General features: G+C 43.6%; 1 protein-coding gene across 12 annotated transcripts in view; it reads left to right on the top strand.

Annotated features, from left to right (window-relative positions):
* Positions 1-27,538, top strand: part of SNX14 (sorting nexin 14) — a 1,106,650-nt gene that overhangs the window by 614,259 nt on the left and 464,853 nt on the right. For all 12 annotated transcript variants that reach the window (XM_086926583.1, XM_086926582.1, XM_086926579.1 and 9 more), the window contains one exon: positions 2,788-2,944. In XM_086926583.1, coding sequence (XP_086782709.1) covers positions 2,788-2,944 — 157 coding nt within the window. The remainder of the gene's footprint in view (positions 1-2,787; positions 2,945-27,538) is intronic.

The raw sequence follows: 27,538 nt of genomic DNA, 5'->3' as shown, positions 1-27,538 counted from the left end.
TAGGGTTCACTAGCAACGTGCCGAACCCACACTGGTCAGTGGCAAAGCCCTCTCCCTACTAGATTTGACAGTAGTCTCAGATGCATCACTCCTGGGATGGGATGGCCATCTGGGAAGGTGGAGATCAGAGGAGTCAACCTGTTGGAGCTCTGAGCGATCCAATTGGCATTGAAAGCCTTTATCCCCTCTATTCAGGGAAGGCTAATACAGGTGCTCACAGACATGCTGTACTGCAATAAACAGAGTGGGTTGGGGTCGTGGACCCTTTGTCAAGAGGCCATGTGTCTCTGGACATGGCTGGCACAGCAGGCCATTTTGCTGGTGGTACAGCACCTGGCAGGCTCTCGAAACACCAGCGGAAGTTGACTAGCGGATCACGATTGGTGTCTCAATCCAGAGGTGGTGCAAGGTCTCTTTCAGCAGTGCGGAGAGCCTTGGTTAGATTTGTTTGCCACCTCCAAGAATGCGCAATGTTATCAGTTCTTCTCAGGGAAGTTTCCAAGGTGGCTCTCGCTCTGAGACGATTTTTGTCTCAAGTGGAACTCTGGTTCCTGTACGCCTTTCCGCTCATACCACTCCTACCCAGAGTTCTCAAGAAGTTCAGGAACGACCAGGCTCAAGTTATTCTTGTGGCTCCAGATTGGGCAGGAAGAGTCAGGTATCGGTCCTCTGATCAGGCTACCCCTTCAGGAGGGTCTTCTCGCAGCAGGGTAGGGTTCTCCACCCGAACCTGTCAACGCTCTGTCTTCTTGCATGGAGATTGATCAGCAACAGGTGACCGCTTTCAACCTTCTGCCCGAAGTCTGTAATGTTATCTTGACAGCCAGGCATCCCTCTCCCAAGACTGTTAATGCCTGTCGTTGGGCAAATATTGTGGCATGCTGTTCTGCTACATGCGAGGGCTTCCTTCTTTCCAAATCCTCATTCTGCCTACTTTTTAAGCTCTGTCTCATCCTTTCAAGGAAAAGGAGCACCTCTACTGTCTGGACCCAAAAAGAGCGCTGTTCTATCTTGACTGCACACAAGCTTTCCGGGCGGATAGCGAGCTCTTTGTTGGGTATCTTGGAGCGAAGAAGGGCAAGGCTAAACAGCAAAGGACCATCTCTCAATGGATCATATTCTGTATCAAACTCTGCTATGCATTGTCTAAAAATCAACCCCCTGAGGGTTTACTTGCTTTTTCCACCAGAGTAGAAGCTGCTACCACCACATTAGCACACGGAGTTCCGGTCCTGGCCATCTGCCAGGCAGCAACATTGGCCCCATTGCACACATTTGCTAAACATTACTGTCTGGATAGTCAGGTCTGTAGGGATGAGCACTTTGCCCTTTCAGTCCTTCAGGACTTTCTTGTGTGAAATTGGTCCGCAGACCCACCTCCGGGGAGGTATTGCATGGGAATCTATTCTAAAGTAATACATCTGCGGCTGGAAGTCTCTATCATATGAACAGGTTACTTACCTTTGAGTTTGCCTTATCTGATAGACTATCTATCCGCATATTCCTTACTGCTCCATCCTTCCTGCCCGCTCTGTGAACAGATTTCTAGGGACATGGTGTCTCCGCTTTAAGGGCGCTAGTTTTCCACACTAGTGGTTAGTGTATTTTGTGGCTTTGCCCTTCTGGCGAGGAAAGTCACAAAAAGTAACTGACGTCAGCGTGTCTAGGTGACACCTATATAGTTATTGCAAATTTTGCTTCTGGCAGATGACGCCACGCAGAGCCGAATAATGCCACCTACCGCTGCGCAGGGTACTGCTCACAAAACTTTTTCGGACCCAGTCTGATGCCTGGGGATAATTCAAAGGTAAGGAATCTGCGGCTGTATAGTCTCTACCAGATAAGGCGTTACCGAAGGAAATTAACTTGTTCATTAAGTACTCTTTAAAGTGACATAAATTCTTTTGAAGTGCAAAATCATTCATTCATCTGTAATGAAGCTATGCATTATTAAAACCATGATTTTTCACAAATTGTGAAAAATATTTTGCCTCTTTATCATGAATGTACAGAAACATGGCTGTTCACTTATCTGAATGAAGCCTTAATAAGTATATATACTGTGGCAGCTGATGGGTTTTCGTGATTATGTTCTAACACAAATGTTAGCGTATGCACCATTGATGCTGCATCTAAAAGAACTGATTAGGAGGAAAAGGGGATCACCTTCTTGTCACTTGATGTTGTCTCCTTGGAAGGATTGTTTTATTGCTGGTGCCATTTGTTTACCATGGCCATAGAACATCCAGCAAGACATGGACACCTTTGTAATACTGGCCAAGACAGCGTGAGGGAAGAAGCACAAGGTGGCGTACCCTTCTCCTGCAGTCCTCTGAAGTTTGATAAGCTAGATTTTCCAGGGGGAGTGTCCTTATTTAGATTGTGACCCTAGTCCTTGTTTGAAGGCATGCCGTCCGCGGTGTCGTGCACCCTATATTTGTTTTATACGTTTAGAACAATTTCACTGAGCAACCTCCAGTGTATACTCTTGCACTCTGCATCTCAGTGCTACCGTAAAATTTCTGTTACAGAAATGTCGGGTGTCGGACAGTGTGTAGGGCATATGTTCTAGTCTTGGAGGATGAAGATCAAAAAAGGTATATATTTTTCCAAATAGGAACATTTATTCTGTTGTCTGCCAACATGCCATTCCAAAAACATCTGTATGTCTTAGCAGATTTATATTTAGGAATCAATGTAAAGAATGTCAATGTAATTTTTCAATATGTATAAATTAGACCCGTGTATATGTGTATTTTAAATAAATAGCGATGTACATTTTTTCAGTAAAAAATGCAGAATATCTCCAGCAGGCTGCATTAGAAGAGTATGGACCAGACCTTCACGTGGCTGTGAGAAGTCGGAGAGATGAATTGCACTACCTCAGAAAACTCACTGAGCTTCTATTCCCTTATATTCTCCCACCCAAAGCTACTGACTGCCGGTACAGTTGACTTCATAGTTCCTAAGAGTTTGTACTACATTGTTAAACACATTTCAATGTATTCCTGTTTTAGAGGTTTTCTGTGTTTATATGTATGGGAGAAGATGTTCTTAACTTCAGACTTAGGGTATTTTACACTGTGCTGCATTGAGGGCTGCTTTATACAGGTGACCAAAACACTGAAAAGCAACTTAGCCTTTAGCTGGGGAACACTGTTGATTTGTCCCTGTTCAATGTCTTTGCAACAAATGTTTTTATATTAAAGTATTTATAATAACATCGACAAAAACACAAGGTAACAAAGTACTGTATAGAGAATGCTAGGACATGCCAATGTTACATTTGAAAGCTAGGCAAATTAAAAAGGCAATGAAGTAGTGCCTGGCGGGGGGAACAGTTTGGCTCTGCAATGCATTGTAGAGCTCAAGCTGCTAGAAGTTGTTTATATGGGAGGAGTAAAGGTGAGTTGTACGTGTTTTTTGTGAAAAGCTAGTAAGTTAACTGTCAGAAAGATTGTGTTCTGTAGATCGGGCTATAGTCAGGGTTTTTATCACAAGAAAGCTTTTTTTAGAATTGTTTGTGTATTTTTAGTATGTGGGAGGTCCAGAAAGGGGCAGGTTTGTTCCCTGTGCGTTTTGGGTCACCAGCTATCACCAGATTTTCTTTTTGGCGAGTTGTTCTATGTCTTAGGCTTTATGTGTAAAGCAGCATATTTTAAAGTTGAGCTTCAAAATGTAACGAAAGTACGGAGATGATGAGATCAGGTTATTGTCACCCCCCAAATAAACGTGCTGCTGAGTGAAGAATAGGTTTGATGGGAGAAGAGAAGATTTTTATTAGCCCTTGTGGTAATATGTTACCTCAACACATGTGCTGGAGGACCAGTGCTTGCGCCACAGTTCTTTCAGTATGAAGAGTTTGACTTTTCTTAAAAGATGGAGATGGTGCTGGTGAAGTGTAGTTTTATAGATTCTGCTTGTGTGGTCGCAGTGGTAGATTATAATTGATAGCATAGGGCCTAGGTAATTTAAGTAGGTTGGAATTTTGGTTGTTTAGTGGTTGATTTGTAGTAGGAGGAATTATGTTCAGTGGTGATTGGGCTTGAAAGAGAGGTGCCCATCAAGGTGTCGGGCATCTCCAGATACACTTTTGGAGTTGAGATATCTTTGGAATTGCCGTCTTCTATTAGGACTGTTTGTTTTCGGCATGCTGATGGTTGGAGATAAAGTCAGCAGGTAGCAACTAAGTCCCTTTACTTTTCCATATTTGGAAAAGAGTAGGTGACACAATGGAACCCTGAGGAATTCGACAATACAGCAAATATTGGACCTACAGCATTGAAGAAACTATCTTAATGAACTGAAGTCTTTCAGAGGGCAAGAGCTACGTCATTATAGTACCATGCCTTTGGTGTCCATTGCATAGAGAAAGGTTTGATGAATAAGATTAGGACGTTCAAAGTAAGGACATTCTTGAGTCACAGAGGAGCAGTTTTTTTTATATATATTATTTTTATTGAAGAAGAAAAACAAGAGGAAATATTACACATATCAGGTGTCCTACGGTAAAATACATTGCAACGGTGAGTGGGCGAAAAGGCCAATATAATAAAATCAATATACAGGAGAGTAAGACGTCAACATGAGCAGTTATATGACAAGAGAGTAACAACACGATCCAAAACCCTGTTGAGCTGACGCCAGCGAATTTCGCCCAACTCACGATGCAGGATGATTAAAACCAAAACAGACACCCAGATTATGTGAAGAGATCGATTCAGGATAAGCAACCGGCCTCTTGTAGAAAGGAGGAAAAGAAAGAAAAAAAGGCCATAGAACTAAACATGGACAAAATAAAAAACTCTCCCCCATTCCCCCCACCCTGCACCCCTGCAATGGCTACGGCCTAACCCCAGTAGCAGCGTGCCTGTCGCCCCACAACTAATCCTAAAAGAAGGGAAAGAATGGAGGAGGAGATATCATACATGCTCCCGGCCCCCCTCCCTCACCGCCAGAAGCAAACCACCCCGTATTATAGTCAAGACACTGTGAAGCAGCAATTACAATACAACCGGGCGAGTTTGTAAAAACCACCCAACTCCCGCATCATTGTAGGCTACAAGTCCCGTATCGAATAAAGCCGTGTTATCAAACCCGTACAATCAGACTCAACCCTGGCCACTCCGATTTTTCGTGCGAGCTCTCTCTGCTCGAACCGCCATCCCAACAGGAGAATCAAAGCGTTCAAGAAAGTCAGTGCGGTGCGATCGAATCCAACGTGTTAGTACTTGAAGTCCATAAACCAAAAGGAGATACCTGTCCACCGACAGTGAGGCACTAGAACGTGATTGAGTCAACTGGGAGAAAGAGAATGAAGTATCAAACCGATAGTCACTGATAAAATAATCCGAGAATATAAAGTCGGCTGTGTCCATCTTGGGCGGCATCGGCATTAGATATGCAGAGTTATTGATAATTTCAGGCTCGCTAGCTGTTTTTTGGGAGCCGAGCAAACACGCCAGATCAGGTTTCCGCTCGGGGTCCTTTATCACTGGCATGTCCTGAATCGCGGGTAACACGACGTGTTCCAAAGCTATTGAAGAGTCGTGGTCCGGTCTCAAATACATACTCTCGACTGTTACGTCCATTTTGTGGATGATGGCGGCGACCTGCAAGTGAAGCGCCCCAATGGCGGCCATTATGGTCTGCAGCGATGGCGTACATTGAACCCGCTCCATGTCTTTTCGCAAAGCGATAGATTGGACCTCTGGCCCCGGAGGTCGACTACTCCAGGGCAACAGGTACAAGCGGGTTCGACATTAATGGAGGGCACCCGTCGTTCTCGCGGTCTAGACCCCGTCGCTGCAAGCGAGGATCCAAGCTTGTCGACCCCAGGAGGTCAGCAGGGTCTTCGGGCAACGGACTCCCACACACAGCAACCGGTGCACCCCACCGCCGTGTCCTTAAAATCCACTTGGCCACCGTATCACCATCCAGACCGGTCAGGATATTCTCCACTGCGGGAGACTGGACGCTGTCCAAGTCCCGCGGCCGATGTTGTTTAACTCTGACCTGGGTGGGTTAGGAATCGAGGCCCCGGCTTCCATGCTGGATTAGGCCGAGAATGAAAATACGGCGTAGCTCCTTCTTTCGAGAAGATGGAAATCTCGGGATTACACCTTTGTGCTCTGCAACACTTCATCCACACGGGAGTCTGGAACGATTTCAGGATCGATAACAGGATTCATGAGCTACTGGCGGCTGTCGGCGGAGCCGGGAGCTTACGCGGCCATCTTGGTTGCGAGCGTAGCTCCACCTCAGAGGAGCAGTTTTTGATCAACTAGGCTCTTTTTGGAGTCAGATGTCTTATCCTGGGCGTACACTGACAATGTTGTAAAATTTTATAGAGGTGACTAGTATGGATTTAAACGTATTTCTTGAAGATGTGCCAAGGCTTTGTTGCGAAAGAGTCCAAGACAAGCAGGAGATTGAGTAGGATTGTTACCTGAAGGAGTGCACAGATTTACAATATTAACTCAATGTGTTACCTTTGTGATCTGTTAAAGGAAATTTTAGTAGTTCCTAAGAAAGAGACAGATAAAAATGTGATAGTGAAAAATATTGTGATGCAATAATTATTAGTGTTTTTCCTACAAGGTTTTTCCTGACGCACAATGGCCTATTTTGAATGTATCCTGCACCCTCATGATTTCTTTCCTTGATTATCTTCCTTCCTATTGCTACTAGTTGGTTTACTGAAGAATTCGGAATTTCTTTGACATTGCAGAACTATCCTGCCCAGGGTTGGCACCATTTCTGCAGACGTGATATCCTTCTGCATTTTAGGTGTTTGGTTAATATCTTATAATATATCTCAGGCATGATTGTGAATGTCATGATGATGATCCTCTAATGATATATGGATCGAAACATCTTCAACTTTGACACACTGACTCCATTAATCGTGTATCATTTGTTGTAGGAGCAGTAGTGTTTCATTATCTATATTTTGTGGCCTAGCAATTTTGAAATGTTTGTCATATTTCATTGTCTGACTCACTGTTTGTGAGCTGATGGTGCGTTCTTCCCACTACAAAACATTTGTTGTTCAATTTTATTCATTAGTAAATGTATCCTTTTAACTGGTAGTTGAACAGAGTGTCTGGGATTATTTGTTTCCCCAGTACATTAGTGAATATATGACTCGTCGAGGGACCTTTGTTCCTTTTAACATGAGCTACCCCGTGTACCTTATTATCTGTGGGTTTTCCTTATGCTTCCAAAACACAAAATAATGACTAGTAGCAAAACGTTTGATTCCTGAATTGGGCAAAATAATGTCACCATTTTTGTTGTTGGTTTTGTCTTTAACAACCTGTGTTATTTCGATCACATATATTGTCCAGCTAAAGTTGAATTGCTAGCTATTAGGGTACTCCACCAGTATATCAACAAACTCGTTTATTTTCAGTAAATATATCTTCTAAATCTCTGAAAGTTAGGCTGGCATGAACAGTGACCTCTGTTTTTGCACTGTTTAGGGGAAACTGTTTTTCCCATTTAATTTGAGTTCTCCTTGCCGGTGGAAAGCACACATCCTTTTGAACTGGTATAATGCTCTCAGTCTTAGATTTAAGTCACACCATCCATACAGCAGTGGTTGTGTAGAACGAATTGCTTCCATTTTACACTTAACTCTCTCCTTTAACGATTGCATGAAATAAAAAGCTCAGACAACCTGTGTCAAAATCAGCCAGCGATGCAAAATAAAACGTTTCTGCCCGCCAACTACTACTGCTCTACAGTCTATGCACCTGTTCTTTCTCACCGCAACAGGAGGTCATGCTTTACTTATTGGTCCCCAAAATGTCAAATTGCTTCTGCTAAAGATTTACTACTTTCAGCAAGCCACTTTACCACCAGCTCTGGGAAATGTGCTTCACTGTAGCTCTAAAGCAACTTCATTGGCTAACGCTTTAAACGTGCACCAACTTCAAAGCCTGTGGATAATTTTCAAGGCTGCCCGCTGAAATAGATTTGACTACTCAACAAATAAACTTATAGTCTTAAGTGTGTAACATGTAGCTCCTCGACTTGACATAAAAATAAATCAAGGTTGCATCTGCAAGAGGGAAACCTCTTCATATGCCCCAGACTATGACGCAGCTTCCCTCTGCTCATGAGACTTCTTCCCTTCAGTGCTTCAAGAAAAATCTCAAGGCTACCTTTTTACCAAGGGTCTTCAAGGGGTAGCTAAGGAGCTACTGGTAGCCCAATTAAATATAGCTTCCTGAAGTACAGAGAATCTAGTCATATCCAAGAAGACAGCCACATCTTCGTATCCTTTGAGTATCTCCAGCCAAACCAATTGCAGGGCGACATGTTTACACACAAACACACCTCATGACTGTCTACATTACCTGCAACATGACCACCAGTCACGACTTTCAGATTAGGAAAGTCACATGGAGAATTGCTACTTTGCAAGGCCCACTCTACCATCCATACAATGTATTGTATTGTATTGTAATTGCATTTATATAGCGCTTACTACCCCTGACGAGGCGTCAAAGTGCTTTTTTCGGCGAGTAGTCAAGTCAAGTCAAGTCAAAGGATTTATATAGCGCACTACATACCCGTAGGGTTTCAAGGCGCTTAGGAAGAGGAGGAGAATTACTTGTCAAAAATCCACGTTTTAAGTTGCTTTCTGAATGCTAGGTGGTTCTGGGTAAGGCGAAGGTAAGCGGGGAGAGAGTTCCAAGTTTTAGCAGCCAGGTATGAAAAGGATCTGCCTCCCATGGTGGTCTTGTTGATGCGAGGTACAGTGGCGAGGGCTTGGCTGGAGGAACGTAGTTGGCGGGAGGGGGTGTAGAAGGACAGTCGTGAGTTGAGGCATTCTGGGCCGATGTCGTAGAGTGATTTGTGTGCGTGGGTAAGCAGTCGGAAAGTGATCCTCTTATTGACGGGTAGCCAGTGGAGGTCTTTAAGGTGACCAGAGATGTGATCGTTGCGTGGGATGTCTAATATGAGTCTGGCTGAGGCGTTTTGGATTCGTTGGAGTTTCTTCTGGAGTTTTGCGGTAGTACCCGCGTAGAGGGTGTTTCCGTAGTCCAGTCGGCTCGTGACCAGAGCGTGGGTGACTCCGGGACCTATAGAGGTTTAGTGTTGAATTAGTATAGTGAAACATGCAAGTACATTTTAAGTGGTGGATAGGTTAGTCAGTTATTTGGATTTGGAGTGATAGCAGAAGGATAGAGGAGAAAAAAGGTTTGCAATTATATAGCGCTTGTTACCCCTGATGGGGTGTTGTGAAACGTAGGCCAGAAAAGAATTGTCAGCAATAGCTAGTCTTGATTTCCCAGATTGTGGACCTCTCCTGAGTTGTTCACCCATTCTGGGCCTTAGTCTGTAGAATCTGCTTGCCTCTTGACCTGAAGATGGAAGGGAGGTCTGCCTGTGTTCATTAGGAGCTGATCCCAATGAAGACTAAGCAAGGCCTATCCAATTGGAATTACCATCCAGAGGACATCTTTCAGAACAAGACTGCCTTGGAGCCACAGCGCTATCCTAGTCTAGTTACCCCGTGGATATAAGAGAGACATCGGGGTCAAGGGACAAAAAAGGGTGAGCATGAATTAGCAAAGAATTACTTTGTGTCCGAAAGGAATGTTTACCTACCTTTTTCTTTACCAGAGAAGAACTAGGAAATAAGGAATGCGATCCCTGGCATGGGACCTCGTCCCTTGGGCAAGACAAGTTTGTTCTAATTCTAGATCATTCATACCTTACGTTTCCGTGTTATCGCTAGTTAAAGGTGTGGTCCCATTTATCAACTGTCTAGCCAGTAGCTACAGGCAACACCCTGAACCTCTGTGGGTGTTGGAGGTCATGCGGGCATTCCATCACTACAAACTCAACTGCGTGTGGGAGAAATGAGAGAAACCTGAACTTTTTGTGTTTCCTTCTCGGACAAATTAGTTGGATCTGGCCCACTGTTTTAGGTCTCATCTATAGACCACTTTTAGGTGTCTGCTGTGTAAGACCTGTTGTGGACAATACAAACACTACACTGGGCTTTGGGTCAGTCCATTGTTACTCTTGATTGGCTTTCTTGTCATTCTCATTTGCTTGCTTCTTATTTGATTGTTTTCCTACCTTTTCTTGTGTTTTTGCCTCTGCTGGAGCATTGCTTCCATATCATCCTTTCAATTGGTTGTCTTGTATTCTTCCACTGCTTATATTTAGTGAACCAATTTTTTCTTTTTCCATCAGTACTCCATGGAAGTGTGTGTTTTCGTGCTTTCTCTCCCTCGTGTGTTGCAATCCCCTTTCAAATCCTGCAATCCCCTTTCAAATCCGAGCACCCCCTCATGCTCTCTGTATTGCTCTCCTGTCTTGCTTATCTGTTGCTTCCCTCAATCCTCCTTGTTCAGCGTTTAACTCCTATCCTTATTCTTCTGATGTTGCACCCGCGCCCTCCTTATGGCATGCAGACCCACAGTACCATGCATTCTCTTGCATTGCTCTCTACCTATTCCCATTGGTTCTTTTAAAGAAAAAAATGTGTTGGATGCCGCTCTTCTCATGTATTTTTCTAACCATTCTCCTCCAAGTTTAGCGTCTGCCATCTCGGAGTGGTATATTAAATGTAAAATGAAATGGATGCCTTGTCATTAGGCATGCTTTTTTGCATGCATGATGATGCATGCATGCTTATGTCATAATGCCGTGACAGCTTTTTTTTACTGATGCTTTTTCGAATCTGCAAATACATATTTTCAGTATTTATCATTTTTGTCCATTATAGACCATCATTGTCAAAACGCATTGGCAAAGCCAAAAGGTCAGGTGAAAGGCGAGGCCTATTGGATTTCCGAGTGCTTGTTCTATTTGCCCTGATTACAAGCCAAGGGGTCGATTGGCCCCTTGATATTTTTTGGACTTGAGGTCCGGAACTCTGACCTCTCTTGGTGTCATTCGTTGCCAGCAAGCTAGCTACCATGTCTGTTGTGGAAGCCTAAAAACCTTGTCAATGGGATTCTTATTGTTTCTGGGGTAAGTCTTAGGCTAGATAATTTTAAAGGCTCTAAAGATTTATTGGAGTTGCAGCCTTTTTTCCAAGAACATAATAGATTTGCACATGCTGCTGCATCATTGCGCACTTGGGGTCCATTATCCCTGCTTCTGTGGCGTCACTAAAGCCTATTTTTAGACCGGAGCGCTTCTACGTACTATGGTGGAGCTATGAAGATATTTTGAGTTTTATCTTGCGCCCTGAATGTTTTCTGGTTTGAGCCCAGTAGGACTTATGTTTTCAATGTGCGTTATATTTTTAAGCGTACTATATACTCTAATTAAAATCATTTACTTTTTTTAAATCGATTTTTATTGACATTTTGCGTAAGAACAGTACATTTTCATTTATGTATGTCGCAGCAACTTACACAATCCTTGTCTCCGTGCTGCGGAGCTGCATATTTCAGGTATCACAAGATCACGTCCTCAGAGCCTCCTCTGAGACTCTTACAAGCCGCATTGTGCATATATCATTTTCCAACCCTGTATAACAATAACATTTAACTTATCCACTTATCCCCCTAAATCATTTTATTTTATAAAGTAAATCACTCACTGGCATTCAAGTTATGTAGTGTTAGCTATTGTCACACTGATTCCACATCTCTAAGCTCCTCAACATTCTGGCCTAAGCCTTGATTTCCCACCCTCCTTCCCCCGAGAGAGCCAATTGTCTATAGAGAGTCTCTAGGCTATTCATTTTATAGTGAAGCGTTATTACCCGATCAAGGTAAGGCCCAGCACCCCTTGATTGCCACAAGACCCAAAGAAAAGGCCTCATACTTGGATAGGAAAAGAAATCTCTAATAAACCTGCTTATCTGTAAACAACACTAGGAAAGGCACATTATTGAAGAAAGTCATCGGATAAAAGAGATGACATTTACAGTATGACTATAGTCAATTGTAAACTAGAAAATGCTCATTTAAAAGCAAGCATTGGCAAAGCCAATAGGTCGGGTAATGACCATCCACCTTTTGGCATTATAAATGTTTGTTTTGTTTCGTCATTGTTTTTGCAAAACTTTATTGTTGCAGAAGCTGTGGGCCCTTGTCAATCTTAAAAAACAAACAAACATTAGCTAAAAGCAAAAATATTTTTTGGGGTTCCAAAACAATGCATTGCCAAAGATGTTCCTAGCCCTTAAGGAAACTACTTTTGGTGTGGAGGTGCTCCTTGTGAAAGGGCATACTGCAGTCACTCACTGTAAAGTTAGTGAGTGTCTAAAGTGGGTTGACCGATTGTTCCATGCTTTGTGCTGTAGTGGCCAGAATTAAAATGTGACGGATGCAATAGCAGACCAGTGGATGAAGAGGACAGACTAAAAGCAAATGTAAGTAAGAATGTTATACTTAAAGTAGCAGCAAAAATGGTGTAAGTCACCTACCTGATGTGTGGTCATACAGACATTTATCCCTCCTGAACTCTTATTAGAAGATACTCAGGAAGAATCTAGCTACTAGACTGGCTCCAATGGCTTGTGGGGTGATACACCCAGATGAAAATGGGTTCATCCAAGGAGAAAAACACACATAAACCTGAGATAACTCTTAAGTTCTGAGCAAAATGCCAATGGTATCATCTAGGCCAATTGTGGCCTCTTTAGACATTGTAAGGGCCTTTGCTATCCTGTCATGACCATTTCTGTTAAGGGACGGCCCTATGCTCAGTGGATATCAGGACAAAGTATTTAAATTGGGTGAGACTGCTTTATGCAAATCCCTTGGCTGGAATCAGAATGGAAAATATATTTTCGAGTGAGTGGCTTATTTACAGAGGCACATGTCAACGATGCCCACTTTTGCCTCTGTTGTTTGCTTTATCTGTAGGGCCCTTGGTTTGTATGCTATGCAATGAGGCACAGGGATAGGGCACTACTTTGGTACACGGTCCACGCACAATATCTCTATATGCTGATAAAACACTGCTTTTTCTACATAACCCGAGGGTTATCTTCCCAAAGATAATGGAACATGTCGTTGCATGAGACCATTTTGGTCCAGAAAGAGTCCTTTTTGTAATTTGATGTAAATCCCTTCAGTTGTTTTGGAGTTAGTAATGAAAAAAGAAATTTGTATATCTAGGGATGCGGATTCCTCTTGGAGGATCCGTGGATCCATGCACCATCAGAAATGCTGTGATTGGCCTGCTGCAACCTGACAGGAAAGTTGCGGCTGCCATTTTATCTATCGGGACACGGTCCTGGGGCCTCAAAATAAAAGTGTAAACTGATAAAAGGGATCAGGGAAGAGGTGCTCTGACCTGATGGGTGTGATAGAGGTGTCGCTGAGGGAAATTGGCCCAAAAATATTTTTCCCATGTGTGCGGATGTGCACGCACGCCCCCTTGTAAATCCGCAACAGATCCATGGATCCAGTTCCCAATTAAAAACAAAGACCTAAAACTCCCACTCAGACCCGCTTACACATACTTTATTATACCCCCACATACAGACACTCATGTACATTAAGACCCATGCAGCCACTCAAATATCCATTCATCAACCCATGCAGCCACTCTCACACACCCTTACAGCCACTCACACACCCTTACCCCCACTCACACACCCTTACCCCCACTCACACCCCCACACAACCACCCGCACACATAGATCCATACAACCACTCACTCACCCACTCACACACGTACACAACCCACTCACTCGCCCACTGACAGACCCACATAGTGACTCACACACTCACTCACAGACCATAAAGATACACACCAAACCTCAAAGCAACTCACACCCCCACACACAACAGCACTAACACACACTCACAGACCCATAGTCACTCATACCATTCACTAACTCATAGACCCATACAACTGCTCTCATACCCACTCACACCAACAAAATCTCAGTCACCCACAGAACCACTCACAGCCAGTCGCAGACCCATACAGCAACTCAGACCCATAAAAACAATCACACACTCACTCAACCCTCAAATCCTCTCACAAAACCATTCACACACCCAGTCATATACTAATAAAGGTACTCACACATCCAGCACCCAATTAAAAAAAAATACAACCAATCACAGACCCATTTACACACTTTATTATACCCCACAATACTACACATACACCCACTAATATACCCATACAGGCACTCACAGACCCATTCAGCCACTCATGCGCATAGACCCATACGGTTGCTCTCACACCCATATAGCCAGTCACACACCCTCTATCAGACCAACACAACCACTCTCACACCCAATCACAGACCCATACAGCAACTCACACAACCACTCACTAACTCATACAGCCACCCACACCTACCCACCCAAACACCCATTGACACACACCTTCAAAACCACTCACATACCCACCTACAGACCCATACAGCCACTCACATACCCACTCACTGACCCATGCAGAAATTCACACACCACTCACAGACCCATACAACCACTGTCACACCCACTCCCACAAAATGGCTCACATTCCCAATTATACACTACTACACCTACTCACACAAAAAATACACCCACTTACAGGCCCACTTACACACACTCTATTATACCCCCACACTACCACTCATATAACCATATAGGCACTCACATACACCCACTCACAGACCCTCATAGCTACTCGCACATCCACTCACACACCCACTCAGAGACACATAAAGCCACTGTCACACCCATACAGTCACACGGTCACTAACAGACCCAAACAAAAACACACATTCACAGGCCCATACAGCCACTTACAAACCTACTCACTGACCCATACAGCCCCTTACACACCCACTCACCGACCCATACAGCCATTCACACCCCCCTCACACCCACATAACCACTCACACACCCACTCAGAACCATACAGATACTCACCCTCAAAACCACTCACACACCCAGACACAAACAAAATCATTCACACCACCCACTCACAGACCATATAGTCACTCACTCACACACCCACTCACCAACCCATACAGTCACTCTCACACCTACTCCCACAAAATCTCTCACATACTCATTCACCCACAGAACCACTCGCGCACCCATTTACAGGCACATATAGCCTCTCACACTCCCACCCACTCCCCCGTACAGCCACTCACACATCCACAAAACCATCCACATACCCACTCGCAGACTCTTGCAGCCACTCACACCACCACTCAAACCCATGAAGCCACTCACACACCCACATAACCACTCACACACCCACTCACAAACCCACAGTCACATACACCCATTCACACACACTCAAAAGCACTCACATTCTCACTCACAGACCCATACAGGCACTCACACACCCATTCACTGATGTATCTAGCCATTCACACACCCACTCATGCATACACCCACCCACTCACACATGCACTCGCCAATGCATACAGCCACTGATACACCCACTCACAGACCCATAACGCCACTGACAGCCCCACTCACAGACCCATAAGCTACTCTTACAGCCACTCACAGATCCAGAAAACCGCTCACACACCTACTCACAAAGCCACCCACACATGCAATCATAAACCCATACAGGTTAACACACCTACTTACACCCCAACAAAACCACTCAAACATCCATTCACAGGCTCATACAGCCACTTCTACTCCAACACCCACCTACACAAGCCACTCACACACCCACACAGTCACTCACACACCCACACAGTCACTCACACAGCCACTTACATATCCACACACAGGCAATGATACACTTATAGGAATTGCAATAGCATATATTTGTAATCAATTTGTGTTAGTTTTGGTATTGAATGTGTGCAGTATAACCAGCAGCTCACTAATTTGTCCGAGGATTAGCGATAGACCCGCAGATCCATAAAATTAGTAAAAAAGAAAGACTTGGTGCATTGCATTTATAGAAAGACTACACAAGCTACCTTACCTTCATTTTTTAATGTATAGTTTTAAAATATATAATAAGAATGAATGTGTGAAAAAATGTATTTATAAACTTGTGAAAAAGTATATTATTAAATTAAAATTATGGGTCAAATCGGATTATAATCTAAATATTAAAGTTGAAATTTGTTAAAAAAACAATGGTTACAAGTATATTATTGTTAGGAAATAGCATTAAAACAATGTAGAAATTCACTTAAAAAAACAAGGATTACAGGGGCGTTATAGTTAGGAGATAGCATTAAAAAAACGTAGAATTTCAGTTAAAAAAAAACAAAGGTTACAGGGACGTTATAGTTAGCTTACCTGAGCTAACTATAACTTATGCCCCTTCAATGCACTACTTATGACCTCACATATTACATCACTCATAACTTGGTCAGTGACATCACTGATGACATCTCAAATGGCATCACTGATTACATCATCCAGCAAAGTAAACTTCAATATACTTAATAAAATACCACTTAAATCTTATAAAAATAAGAAGACGACACAGGTGGCTGATGCACAGCCCAGAGCTCACTGTAACCTTAACTACTACACTCCATTATCACGAAAGAGACAGTTCTCAGCAGATAGTAATGTCTCTTCTGAACCACTACTTTAAACACTAATGACCAAAGTAAAACGTCTAACCGTGTAGGCTAATCTGTTGCAAACCACAACACCACCATTCCTGAACTTGGAAATAGATTTTAGTGCAAATATCAGATATAAACAAATAACTACAAAGTGCAACCAGTAGGAACGTCTTAGCAGACAGGCCAGTATATGAGAAACCACTAGTAAAATTAGTCTTTGTCCTGGGGAATGGTGTGAACAGAGAGGTAAGTCTGTTGTATATGTCTACTACACTGAGTCATCACCCTAGAGAAAGGTCTTGGAGATCAGATGAATTTGTCTGTCAATCTACCACTACGGACATTCATCACAAAGGAGAGAGGTCTATGGAAACTGGTCAGTATGTTATAAAACAGAACTATACTCGGCCATCACTGTGGGGTGAAGTCTCAATGAACCGCTTAGACTGTCGCAAAGCACTACCATACACATACAACCCCAGGGGACATGTCAGTATAGAGCTTAGTACACTGATAAATAGTACACCCGCTTTAAAAATTGGATTATAGATCAAATGATAGATGTTAGAAATAGTATCACTCATTACTAGTACAGAAAGAATAGTAATTTAACTTGTTCAGTAGCTTAGTATATATCTGTAAGTCTTAGAGACATTTACAAGACATTTACACTCGCTGGACGATGTCATGAGTGATGTCACTGACCATGTCATGAGTGATGTAATATGTGAGGTCAGTAGTTAAAAACGGTAGGCTTGGAGACAGCAAGATGCCAGTGGTGGCTAGCATCTACGGTTGGGGGAGGGGGGGAGGACGGCGACGAACAAACAAAATAAAAATTTTATTGGCCTGTGCAGCTAATAAGTACGTTTTAGAAGGCAGGCCATTTGTATTCCATGTCCGCGTAGAAAGTCTCCCACCCTCGCCTTCATGAGATAGTTGTTTAAATCCCTCATGTTCCATGTTAGAGGTCTGATCGTGTCCCTAGTCTGTGTACTTGTGTGCATGATTGTCGTGTTTCCAATCTTTGCCCGTGCCTGAATCCCGTATTCCATGATGTCATGTTGCTATGTGTTTGTGCTCTATTCATTGAGAACTGCCGAGCACACCTACACGTACTCAAGCCTCTGCAATCAAGTTGTATGGTTTTCCACATTCTCCTGCTTGTAGATATTGATGCAGTTAATAACTTAGGCAACAGAAACAATATAAAAAATATGATACGGTAGAGAAGTAGAAAAGTAACATAGAACCAACTGCTAACAACAGTCATTTGCACAGTTTCAGGTATCTTTTATATTTATGCTGACCTATCCGTCTGGATTGCGTGGGTACCAGCCTGAGTCCCCACTGCGAGTGAAAGGCCCCAAATGTAAGTGGGAGGAGAGTACAACTCCAAACTCTAAGGCGGGTCTGTTGTGCATGTTTTCCTAGTTTCCACATAAATCTAAATGTATCAAGGAACCCATTGGGTATGTGCAGCAGATCCATGGGTAATTGAATTCTCCTGTACAGTCTTGGGCGGTGCAATAACATTGGTGTCAAGCTTTCTGTTGTCCTGGGTGGCAGGGTGCCTCTCTGTTTGCGGGCCCCTCTGCTCTGTGGCACTACCTCGTGTTTCCATCCAATCCCAAGCTTGAGTTGACTCAATGGAGAAACAGGCATTGCCTTTGTGGAGGATTTTGAGTTTTACTGGGAGAACATCATGTATTTCACATTGTGATCACTGCATTTCTTTTTCACTTGAAAGAAAGATCGAGCTTCAGTATGGGTTGTGTGTAATCTGGGAACATGATCCTTGCCTCTTGCGTGTAGTCTTGCTACTTGCAACAATACAGTTCAATCCCTATAACTGAGCAAGCAGAAAATGATAGTTCTTGGGGGGCGGGCTCCCGGTGGCATGGGGTTTGATGGCATTCTGTGGGCCCTTTTCAATTGAGAAGTATTGGGACAGTCCCTTAGACTGCCAGTTTTCAAGGATCCACTTTTAAAGATATGGTTCCAAGCTTTCTCCTTCGGATTGTTCAGGTAGACCCACAAGGCATGTATTGCTTCTGCACGATCTACCTTCTGCATCTTTTATTTGAGTTTACAGCTGTTTTGTTCTACGTAGTAATTCCTCAGACACTTTTTTTTGTGCCGCTCACACATTTCACTGTGTCTGTGATCTGTTGTTCCATTTGCGTAACTCGCTTGGTGACTTCAGGGAGATCCTCCCTTACCAAATTTTGGCCATTGCATCCACCTTGTATTTACTTTCTTGGACCACTTTGAGAACTTTTGACAGGATCAGGTCTCAGTCATCTTGTTGTGCCTCTGTTTGCTGCTCTACATGTGGCGGCAGCCTGGTATATTTATCTATATAGGCCTGAACTGCCATGCCTTTGGCCCTTTTATCTTTCACCATGTTGTCGACTAATGCAAGAAGACAGAGCCCAGAGACACTGTGGCCCCCAAGCAAGGTATGGCCCATGGGCCCCCACCGTCTCCTGCATCCTTTTGTATGGGACATTGCAAACCGCTGAGGTGTACCAGCTGAGCAATGTGGCCCGGCGATCTCCACAATTAGCTGGTGGGGTGAAGTGTCCTCCCGCAGCCTTGTTAACTCCCCGCTGAACAAGTTCACAATGTCTCACTTTGCCAGTGCCCGCCAGGTCCCCATGCCTGGGTCACCAATCTCACAGAGAGAGCTGCATACAGTCTCTACAGGACTTCTAGGTATTCCTTTGTGTTGTTTCTGTGGGTCTCCCAGCAGAACTTGTTTGTTCCAGTGCCACTTCGCTCCTCAGCTCTAGAGCGTACTTAATTTTTGGAATTCCATGGTTCTGGGCCCAGCGCAAACCTGAGCAGCAGCTTTTCATCCTGAGTCCCCGCCCACCTCACTCAGGCCCCCCTCTGCTCGCCTCCATTTATGTCGCCTGGCCGGTCTCATAAGTAGCCTCTTGCGTCTGGCTGCACCGCACCACTTTGCCTCTGCCTCCACCCTCAGGAATTGCTCTTGTCCTAGCTCTGGCTTCCCTATACCAACGAGAGCCTGACCCGTTTCCAGCTGATCGCTTTCTGTGCCTTGTTAACACGGGGGCAGCAGTCTCCATGCTCTCCGAGATAGCGACAGGAGGTTTTTTTGTGCTTTCACATGCAGGATCTCGTTTTCGTGCCACTTCTGATAGCTGTTGTGCATTATGCAAACGTTTTAGACTGATTCATTCAGGATTTTTCACTGGGACCCAGAAGCAGCTAAAGGAAGCATCTCTAGGGCTTGATGGTTAAGCCAGGTTGTGTTTAAAAATATAGTTGACATGATTCCCCAGTCATGATTCCTTTTTTTAATTTTTTTAAATATTTTATTTAGTACAATGTCTTATAGTGTTGTGCCTGGAGTGGTGCTGAACACAAAAGTTTCTGTCCTAATTCCAATGACCTACGGAAAAATTCCTTTTTCTAAATCCAACTTCTGCGCCCATTTATCTTCATACTTTTCCAGATCATCTGCTTGGTGCTCTATTAATTCAGAATAAAATCTTTTAATTGTACAGTCTGTGCCGTCCTGTATGACCTCCAAGATAGGAATCGTCCCAAATCCCGCCGGCCCACCACTTTTTGTCAACATAAAACTCCTAATTTGCAAAAACTTGAAAAAATGGGTTGAATCTTAACCATATATTGCCTGGATGCCATTAAACTGCATCACCCCTTGCAATCCCATCATGTCACCCATTTTGCTTATCCCATGATTTCCCCATTCTGAGAACACAGCATCTGAAAATATATCACCAGGGAGATGGGGATTGTTACTCAATCTGGTATATGCATTATATCTACCTAGGCCGAATTTTTTCGCGAATGCCGTCCAGATCTTATGTGCAGCCATCACCGTTTTAAATTTAGTCCTTTTAAAATAACTGTGATCAGTAAACTTCAAAAAAAGATTCTCAGCATGATCTCTTAACACCAATGCATAAATTGCTAAAGTTCCTATCTCATCTTGCCCTTCCATTTCTGCTCCTCCGAATAAGCCTGACATATATTGTAGAGACGCTGCCCAGTAATACATTCTTAAATCAGGTAGGGCCCACCCACCTCTCTCCCTAGGGAGTGCCATAAATCTTAACGCTCTTCGGGTCTTTCCATGCGCCCACACAAATCGGTTTATCATATGCTCAAGAACCGTAAACCACTTTGCTTCAAACAGTAAAGGTATGGCCCTAAATAAATACAAAACTTTCGGGAGGAAAATCATTTTAACTATGTTGATTCGATGACTATTGAAAAGTGTATGTTGTGTAGCCTGTCTAAATCCTTCTTACCCTTATTTATTACTGGTGTTATGATTGCCTCCACTAACGTGTCTAGTTCTGCCATTATTGTTACCCCTAGATACACTCCACTTTGCACCACCCGACGATCTGAGCAGTCCACTTTGCTATTTTTAATAATCTGTGTCTTTGCAGTATTCAAATCACATCCGGACACCTCTCCAAACTGCCGCGCTTCTGCCTTAACCAGTCTTATAGCTTCTGTGGGGTTAGGAGTGACGACCGCCGCATCATCGGCGTAGGCCAAGATCTTACACTGCCCCCTATGGGTATCTAATAGACGGATGTTATCATTTAAGTCCATACGCCGTATATATAGGTCCATATAACGGGCAAACAGAAGCGGGGAACAGGGGCACCCCTGACGTGTACCCCTCTTAATCTGGAATGGGAGCGTATAACCTGCGTTTACTCGTATACGGGCAGTTGGAGCTACATACTATACTTGCAGAGCTTTCACCAGGCCCCCCCAAATCCAGCCCTCCTCAAGATAAACCACAAGAAGTCCCAGGAGACCGGATCAAAAGCTTTTTCCGCCTCTAATAACATCACCGCCTTCGGATCTCCTGCAACTTCTGCGGCATCAAAAAGGGTAATAACCTTTCGGGTATGATCTGTGGTACCTCTCCCTGGTATGAAACCATGTTGATTAATACTCGCAAGAGTACCTACTACTTTCGCAATTCTAAGTGCAAGGACCTTTGAATACAATTTTGTATCGGCGTTCATTAGGGTTATTGGCCTATATGAGCCGGGTTGCTTAGCTGATTTGCCCTTTTTAAAAATTATTACAATGTCTGCCCCCGCCCAGCTACTCGGAATCGATGCTCCTGCCTGCACCTGTTGCAATGTAGTGATCTGATCTTGCTTAAATTGCTCAATTACATCCCAGAAAGTAAAAAAAAAATTCCATTGGGATTTGATCAGGACCTTCAGCTTTACAAGACGGGAGACTAGTTGAAGCAGTCAAGATCTCTTCCGAGCTAAGCGGTGCCTCCAACTCCATTGCCTCATCCTCAGGAAGGGTAGCAACCGGGATATCCCGCAGGTAATCACTTATTTTAGAGAGATCATACAGTGAAGTATAAAATTTTCTAAAAACTTCTTGTATCCCCTCAGAATCTGAAATCATTGTTCCCGCATCATCCTGGATGTCTCTCACTTCGCCTGTGGATACATTCTGCCTAGTACGGATAGCAAGGGTACGACTAACAGATTCATTGAACTCGTAACAACTCTCTCTATTTTCTAGATATGTTTTAGCTGCCTTATTAGCTATGCTCTCCTCTGCCTCCATCTTTGCCTTCGCAATTTTAATTAATACCTGATCTAAAGATGCCCCTCGTACCACACTCTGATTTAATTCGTCCTCTGCATCTGCCACAGCCGTGACCAACTCTGCCTCTCTTTGTCTTTCCCTCTGCCGACTAGCGACGCTGAAGCTTATTGTCTCCCCACGTACAGCCTCTTTAAAAGTATCCCACATATTCCCTGCCGCCGTGCTACCCCTATTGAAATCCAGAAAGCTCCTAATCCATTCAGACATATGTAGGATATAAGCATCATCTTTTAGTAATCCTCTCTCAAATGTCTATACCCGATCCGGGCCTTTAGTTGCTCCTGAATTTAATATTAGAATCAGAGGGTTATGATCGGAGATTATCCGAGGGGGTCTCTCAATTTTAATTTTAGATTGCAGAGAGTTCGAAACAAAAAAATAATCTAACCTAACGCACACCTTGTGTGGAGCTGAGTAAAAAGTAAATCCCTGCTCACCAGGCAGTAGGGCCCCCCATACATCCAAGAAAGCATTATTCCTTGTGAGATTGCATATTGACCGCCAGACTCTTTTTTTTCCTACCCTGATATCCCCCACTAGGGGTCATTCCCAGTCCCCCTGACCCATTGAAGTTGAAATCCCCAGTCAAAATAATAGTTGGGGACCAGGTGGCAAGCTCCAAATCCCAAAAATCTAAAATATCCGGGTCATCTTCCATTGAGCCATATATACAACCTAAGGTAACCCACTCCTCGTTGGCTTTATACTCTATGAGCACCCATCTCCCCCATTGGTCTTCGAGCTTTCTCTTTATTATAACATCCCTAAGTTTCAACAATATTGCCACTCCTCTGTTTCTAGCCCCCTGTTTTGAATATGCAAGTACACAGTACCCCAGCTGCTCTAACAAATATCCTTGTGCTCCCTCTATATGGGTTTCCTGAAGGCACACAAGGTCCACATTCAATGTTCTTAACCATGTGGCAACCTGTTGCCTCTTAGTGCGAACATTTAGCCCACAGACATTTATCGTGATTATTCGAGTACACATTAATGAACACCAGATAGTTGTCCCAGCCAATTTTCATCAGTAAAAAATATCTTGCAGTTTTCCCCTTGTTGCAATACCTTCATTACCTCAAACACCCAAGGCCTGCCACTGCTTCCCTGCATGTCAATACCCAACCACAATACAACGTGCCCTGTACCCCTCCCCTCACCTCCCCCCCCCAGCCCCCTTACCCTCTCTATGGGCAAATAGGTCAGTCCTGACCTATGAGTGACAGCTGTAGCCCCCGAGTGTCACCCGCCCCACCACCTCCTGCTCCTGTTAATGCCATCTCATGCCGATGCCATATGCCTATACCATATCTGGTATGTTTGGTGCTGCTGCTACCCTTAGTAAATAAACTTAGCCATATCCTTTTCCACTATCAAACCTTCTTATTTTGACTGTCTCGGGGCCACCATCCTAGTTTTTGGGCCTCCTTTCCTTTTTTTATCTCATCTAGATATGCCTGAGCTTTGATTTCGGAAAAAAAGATCTTGATCTGCCCGCAATCCACTACCTTGAGGCGACATGGGAACATCAGATAGGACTTGCAGCCCATATTTTGAAAAGGGGTTATCATTTGCCTCATCCGCCGCCTCCTTTCCACTGTCGCATGACAGAAATCTGGACGGGCAAAGAACGTCATACCATTATAAGAGCGTCTAGCCTCGGTTTGGCCTTATCCATAATTTCCTGCCTCAATAGGAAGTTTTCAAATTTCTGCTATTCAAATTGAGCCAAACCAGGCCTCTTTCAAAGAATAGGAATGATGCAGAAGTTCCTCACAAGCAGTCTTTATTTTGCGTAAAAGACCCAATGCATTTCAGGCTACTGAGGCCCTTCTTCGGGGGTCGCTACAATTAAAATTAATACAAACAGTTAATACCAGTAATCTTAAGTAAATGTGTCATTGCAACATGATATATACATACATTTCTTATTTAGTGTGTACATATTAACGAACTCATTTCAATAAATGCATAACGTAATCCTGTGTTTCACCTAATATTGTAAATGTAAATTGATACTTGTATAGCGCACTACTCACCCGCAAGGGTCTCAAGGCGCTTGTACGAATACCGCTGTGGAACCCATCCTGGCTTTCCCTGTGAGGCGTCCACTCCTGGGCACCCCCAAGGTGGAGGCCAGGCATCCTTAGCGTTGTGGGGGCCGTTGTGGAGATTAAGCAAGCTATTGCCCAGAGTTGCAGAGTGGGACTTCATGATTGGAATAGGCACCGAGGCGAGAATTATAAGGTCCGTGGAATTTTGAGCCCAAGATCCGCCGAGGCGGGGAATTGAACCCTGGTCCCGGGCTAGATCCCTGCATCAGGGTCTGTGCCACTCTAACCATTGAGCCACACTTCACCATTGTACCACAATCCCTCCTTTCCAAACCTTCATGAGCACACCCCCTCATTCCCAGTCAATCAACAACTCCTCCCTGATGATCTCCATGTATCTCGCACCATCCTCGTGCTAAAACCCTCCAGTCTGTGCTACTGGCACCCCATTTAAACATCGTCCCTACTCTAAGCTTGCTTGTCCGTAAACCCACTTTACGTGTATAAAAAGCACATATACTGCTGCTCTAGACTCACAATGCTATGTTAGCAACTCTACCTTCAATTCTCATGAATCCCCAAGTGCTTGAATAGACCCAATAACATTGTGCCATAATATCTTACCTGCTCTGTTCATCATTAAAAACCCAGGTGTCACGCCATCCTCCTGAACTCGAAAAACAGCTTAAACTCCCCACCCGCGCTCTTAAATTACTCCACCTGTGTACCCAGAATCCCTCCTGATTGACTTCCCGTCTTTCTGAGAACGTAAACTGCATTTCAACAGTTTGACAAACCGAACCATAAATTCCGCCAAGTTCTTTGTACCAGCAGGAAATGAAACCAGAAACATGCTGCTAATGTTTACGGTGTCCATCTGCTTATCAATACTCGTAATTTCATTGTTTGAACTTGTGATGAACTTAGGATGTTCCGTCAACTGGTGTGGATCCCAATATCTTCCTCCATTATTTCATAGTGTTCTCTGATTATCCAACGGGTGCAGTCCCTGGTTAGGGCAATAGTTATGAACGTTTTCTGCCTTTATTATTCCCTCCATTAACCATGGGTTAATGCCAATTCATATCCTTAGTATTTCGCACCTAAGCCCGTTGTTTGGCAGAGTTTCTAAGTATGGTTTTCATGCAGCATTTACCTAGGAATTTATTATGCATTGGATCAATTTTTTTTTCTTCCTCAGGTACTCTAGGTCATGATTCCTTGACTGCTCCATGCCTTGGTACCTGAGAGATGTCTCGGTAAATTCTACTTCAAGGGGGTGCTGTATTGAACTCACAATTTAACTCCCTGTTATTACCTGGATTTTCCTTTTCGCTTCTTTTGCCCATTTTAAACTACTGTGCCGGATCTCCTCATTACACCAGTGTGAGATTTTCTGCACTCCCCCTGGGTTCAGGCGTTTCTAGAATCTTACCTAAGACATTCGGACCTGGGTGTTCTATGCTATTGTCCCTAACTCCATTCTAATTGCCTGGATCATTGCGTAACTTGGTAGGGACAATAGTATTTTTAGGGCCTTACCTTCATCCCGATCCCACCCTCCTTTACCACTTGGATGGAGGACTTCTGCCCCAAACAGTACTTTGGGTGGGATCATAGCTTCATAAGCTTTTAATATAGGTCGATGTGACATATCCCCATAATCCTTATTAAATTTTTTCAGCCCACAGATGGATGAGAAAGCTTTTGTTTTTTGGGCTTGCAGGTGGGCACACCATTTTAGGGAGCTTTCGAACCAAAGGCACAGATATTTATATTCTTTTACAATTTCTAGTTTTATTTGTCCTAAATACCAACTAAAATTTTTGTCTCTGTTATCAAAACATAAAATCTTCATTTTATCCATATTTACAACTAAAAACTTGGCCTCACAGTATTCTCTAAAAGCATTTAATTTCCTTTGGAGCCCAAGTTCCATTTGCTCAATTATCACAAGGTCATCAGCTTATAGAAGACTTGCTACTTTTCTGCCTCTCATTCTGGGGCTTGCACTTCTTTCTACTTCTAGCGCTGCTGGTAGTTCGGCTAGGAATATTGCAAAGAGCAGGTGGGCCAGGACACAGACCTGTTTTAGCCCATTTCTTATGGCTATTTTCTGTGTCAGTGACCCTTGTGTGTCCTTAATTACTTGGGCCCAGTTCCCTCTGTGTAGTTCCTTTAGGATGGCCAGTAGACCTTCCGGTATATCATATTTTATCAGGCACTCCTATAACCTCTTGCGATCCACTAAGTATAAGGCTGCCCGAAAATCAACGAAACAGCAATACATTTTCCCTTTTTGTTCTATTGACTTCCGGGCAAGTGCCCAGATGGCAAAACAATGGTCTATGGTGGAATGACCTTCTTTGAATCCCCCCTGTTCAACCTTACCACTGAGTTCTGGTCCGTCCAATTTTTTAGTTTATCTAATACTATTTTTGCGAAGATTTTTTCCCCAATATCTATCAGATTAATTAATCTGTAGTTCTTTGGGGCTTTCATATCGCCTTTCTTGTGTATGGGCTTTATTATTGCACCCTTCCAATTGTTAGGGAACTTCCCAGTTTCTAAAATAACTTGGAAGATCTTGGCAAAGAATTCTGCCCACCAGTCCAACTGGGTTTTAATTATCAGGGCAGGGAGGTTGTCTGGGCCGGCTGCCCTTGTTAAATTCAGACATTTTATCGTGTTTTTCACTTCTGAGGACGAAAAGTTGGGTTTTAAAACTGCTACCAATCCGGTTGCAAACACTCCTCCGGTACTCTCCCAGGACTACATAATTTCAGCAATTATTCCTCCCATGCTGCTTCTTCTACCACACAGTTCATTGTGGCCGCAGGGCGATCCACTGCTGATTGAACTAGTTTCCAGAACTGGTGTATATTCTTTGTTTCTATTGCTTCAAGCAGCTTTGTCCAACAGTCTGATTTATAATCTCTTTTTGCCCTCCTAATTAACATATTATATTCTCTTTTTAGTTTCGTGAGACTATCGACCCTACCCTGATCGTACTTTATGCTTAGGCTATGTGCTATTCTCCTAAATTCTCTTCTTTTCCAAACATTTCTTTATGAAACCAAAGAGATGCTGCAAGCACAGCAAGCGTTGATCGCTTCTTAGCTTTTTTATTTACTTTCAATCGTGCTGCAGCCGCTGCACAACAAGGCTATAAAAACATTGAAAAAGCCAATAGGCCACTCGTAGGCGAGACCTTTTGGCTTTGCCAATGCTTATTTTTATAACCACTTTTTAACATCCAATGTTGGGGTGTCACTTTGTTTTAAGCAATGACGGGATCGCTTATATTACTTGTACAAACGTGTGAAGTGTGAACCGA

The sequence above is a fragment of the Lissotriton vulgaris genome, chromosome 6 (assembly GCF_964263255.1).
Source record: "Lissotriton vulgaris chromosome 6, aLisVul1.2, whole genome shotgun sequence".
NCBI lineage: Eukaryota > Metazoa > Chordata > Amphibia > Caudata > Salamandridae > Lissotriton > Lissotriton vulgaris.
Note: the sequence above shows the minus strand (reverse complement) of the source record. Positions and strands in the feature narration are given on the sequence as shown.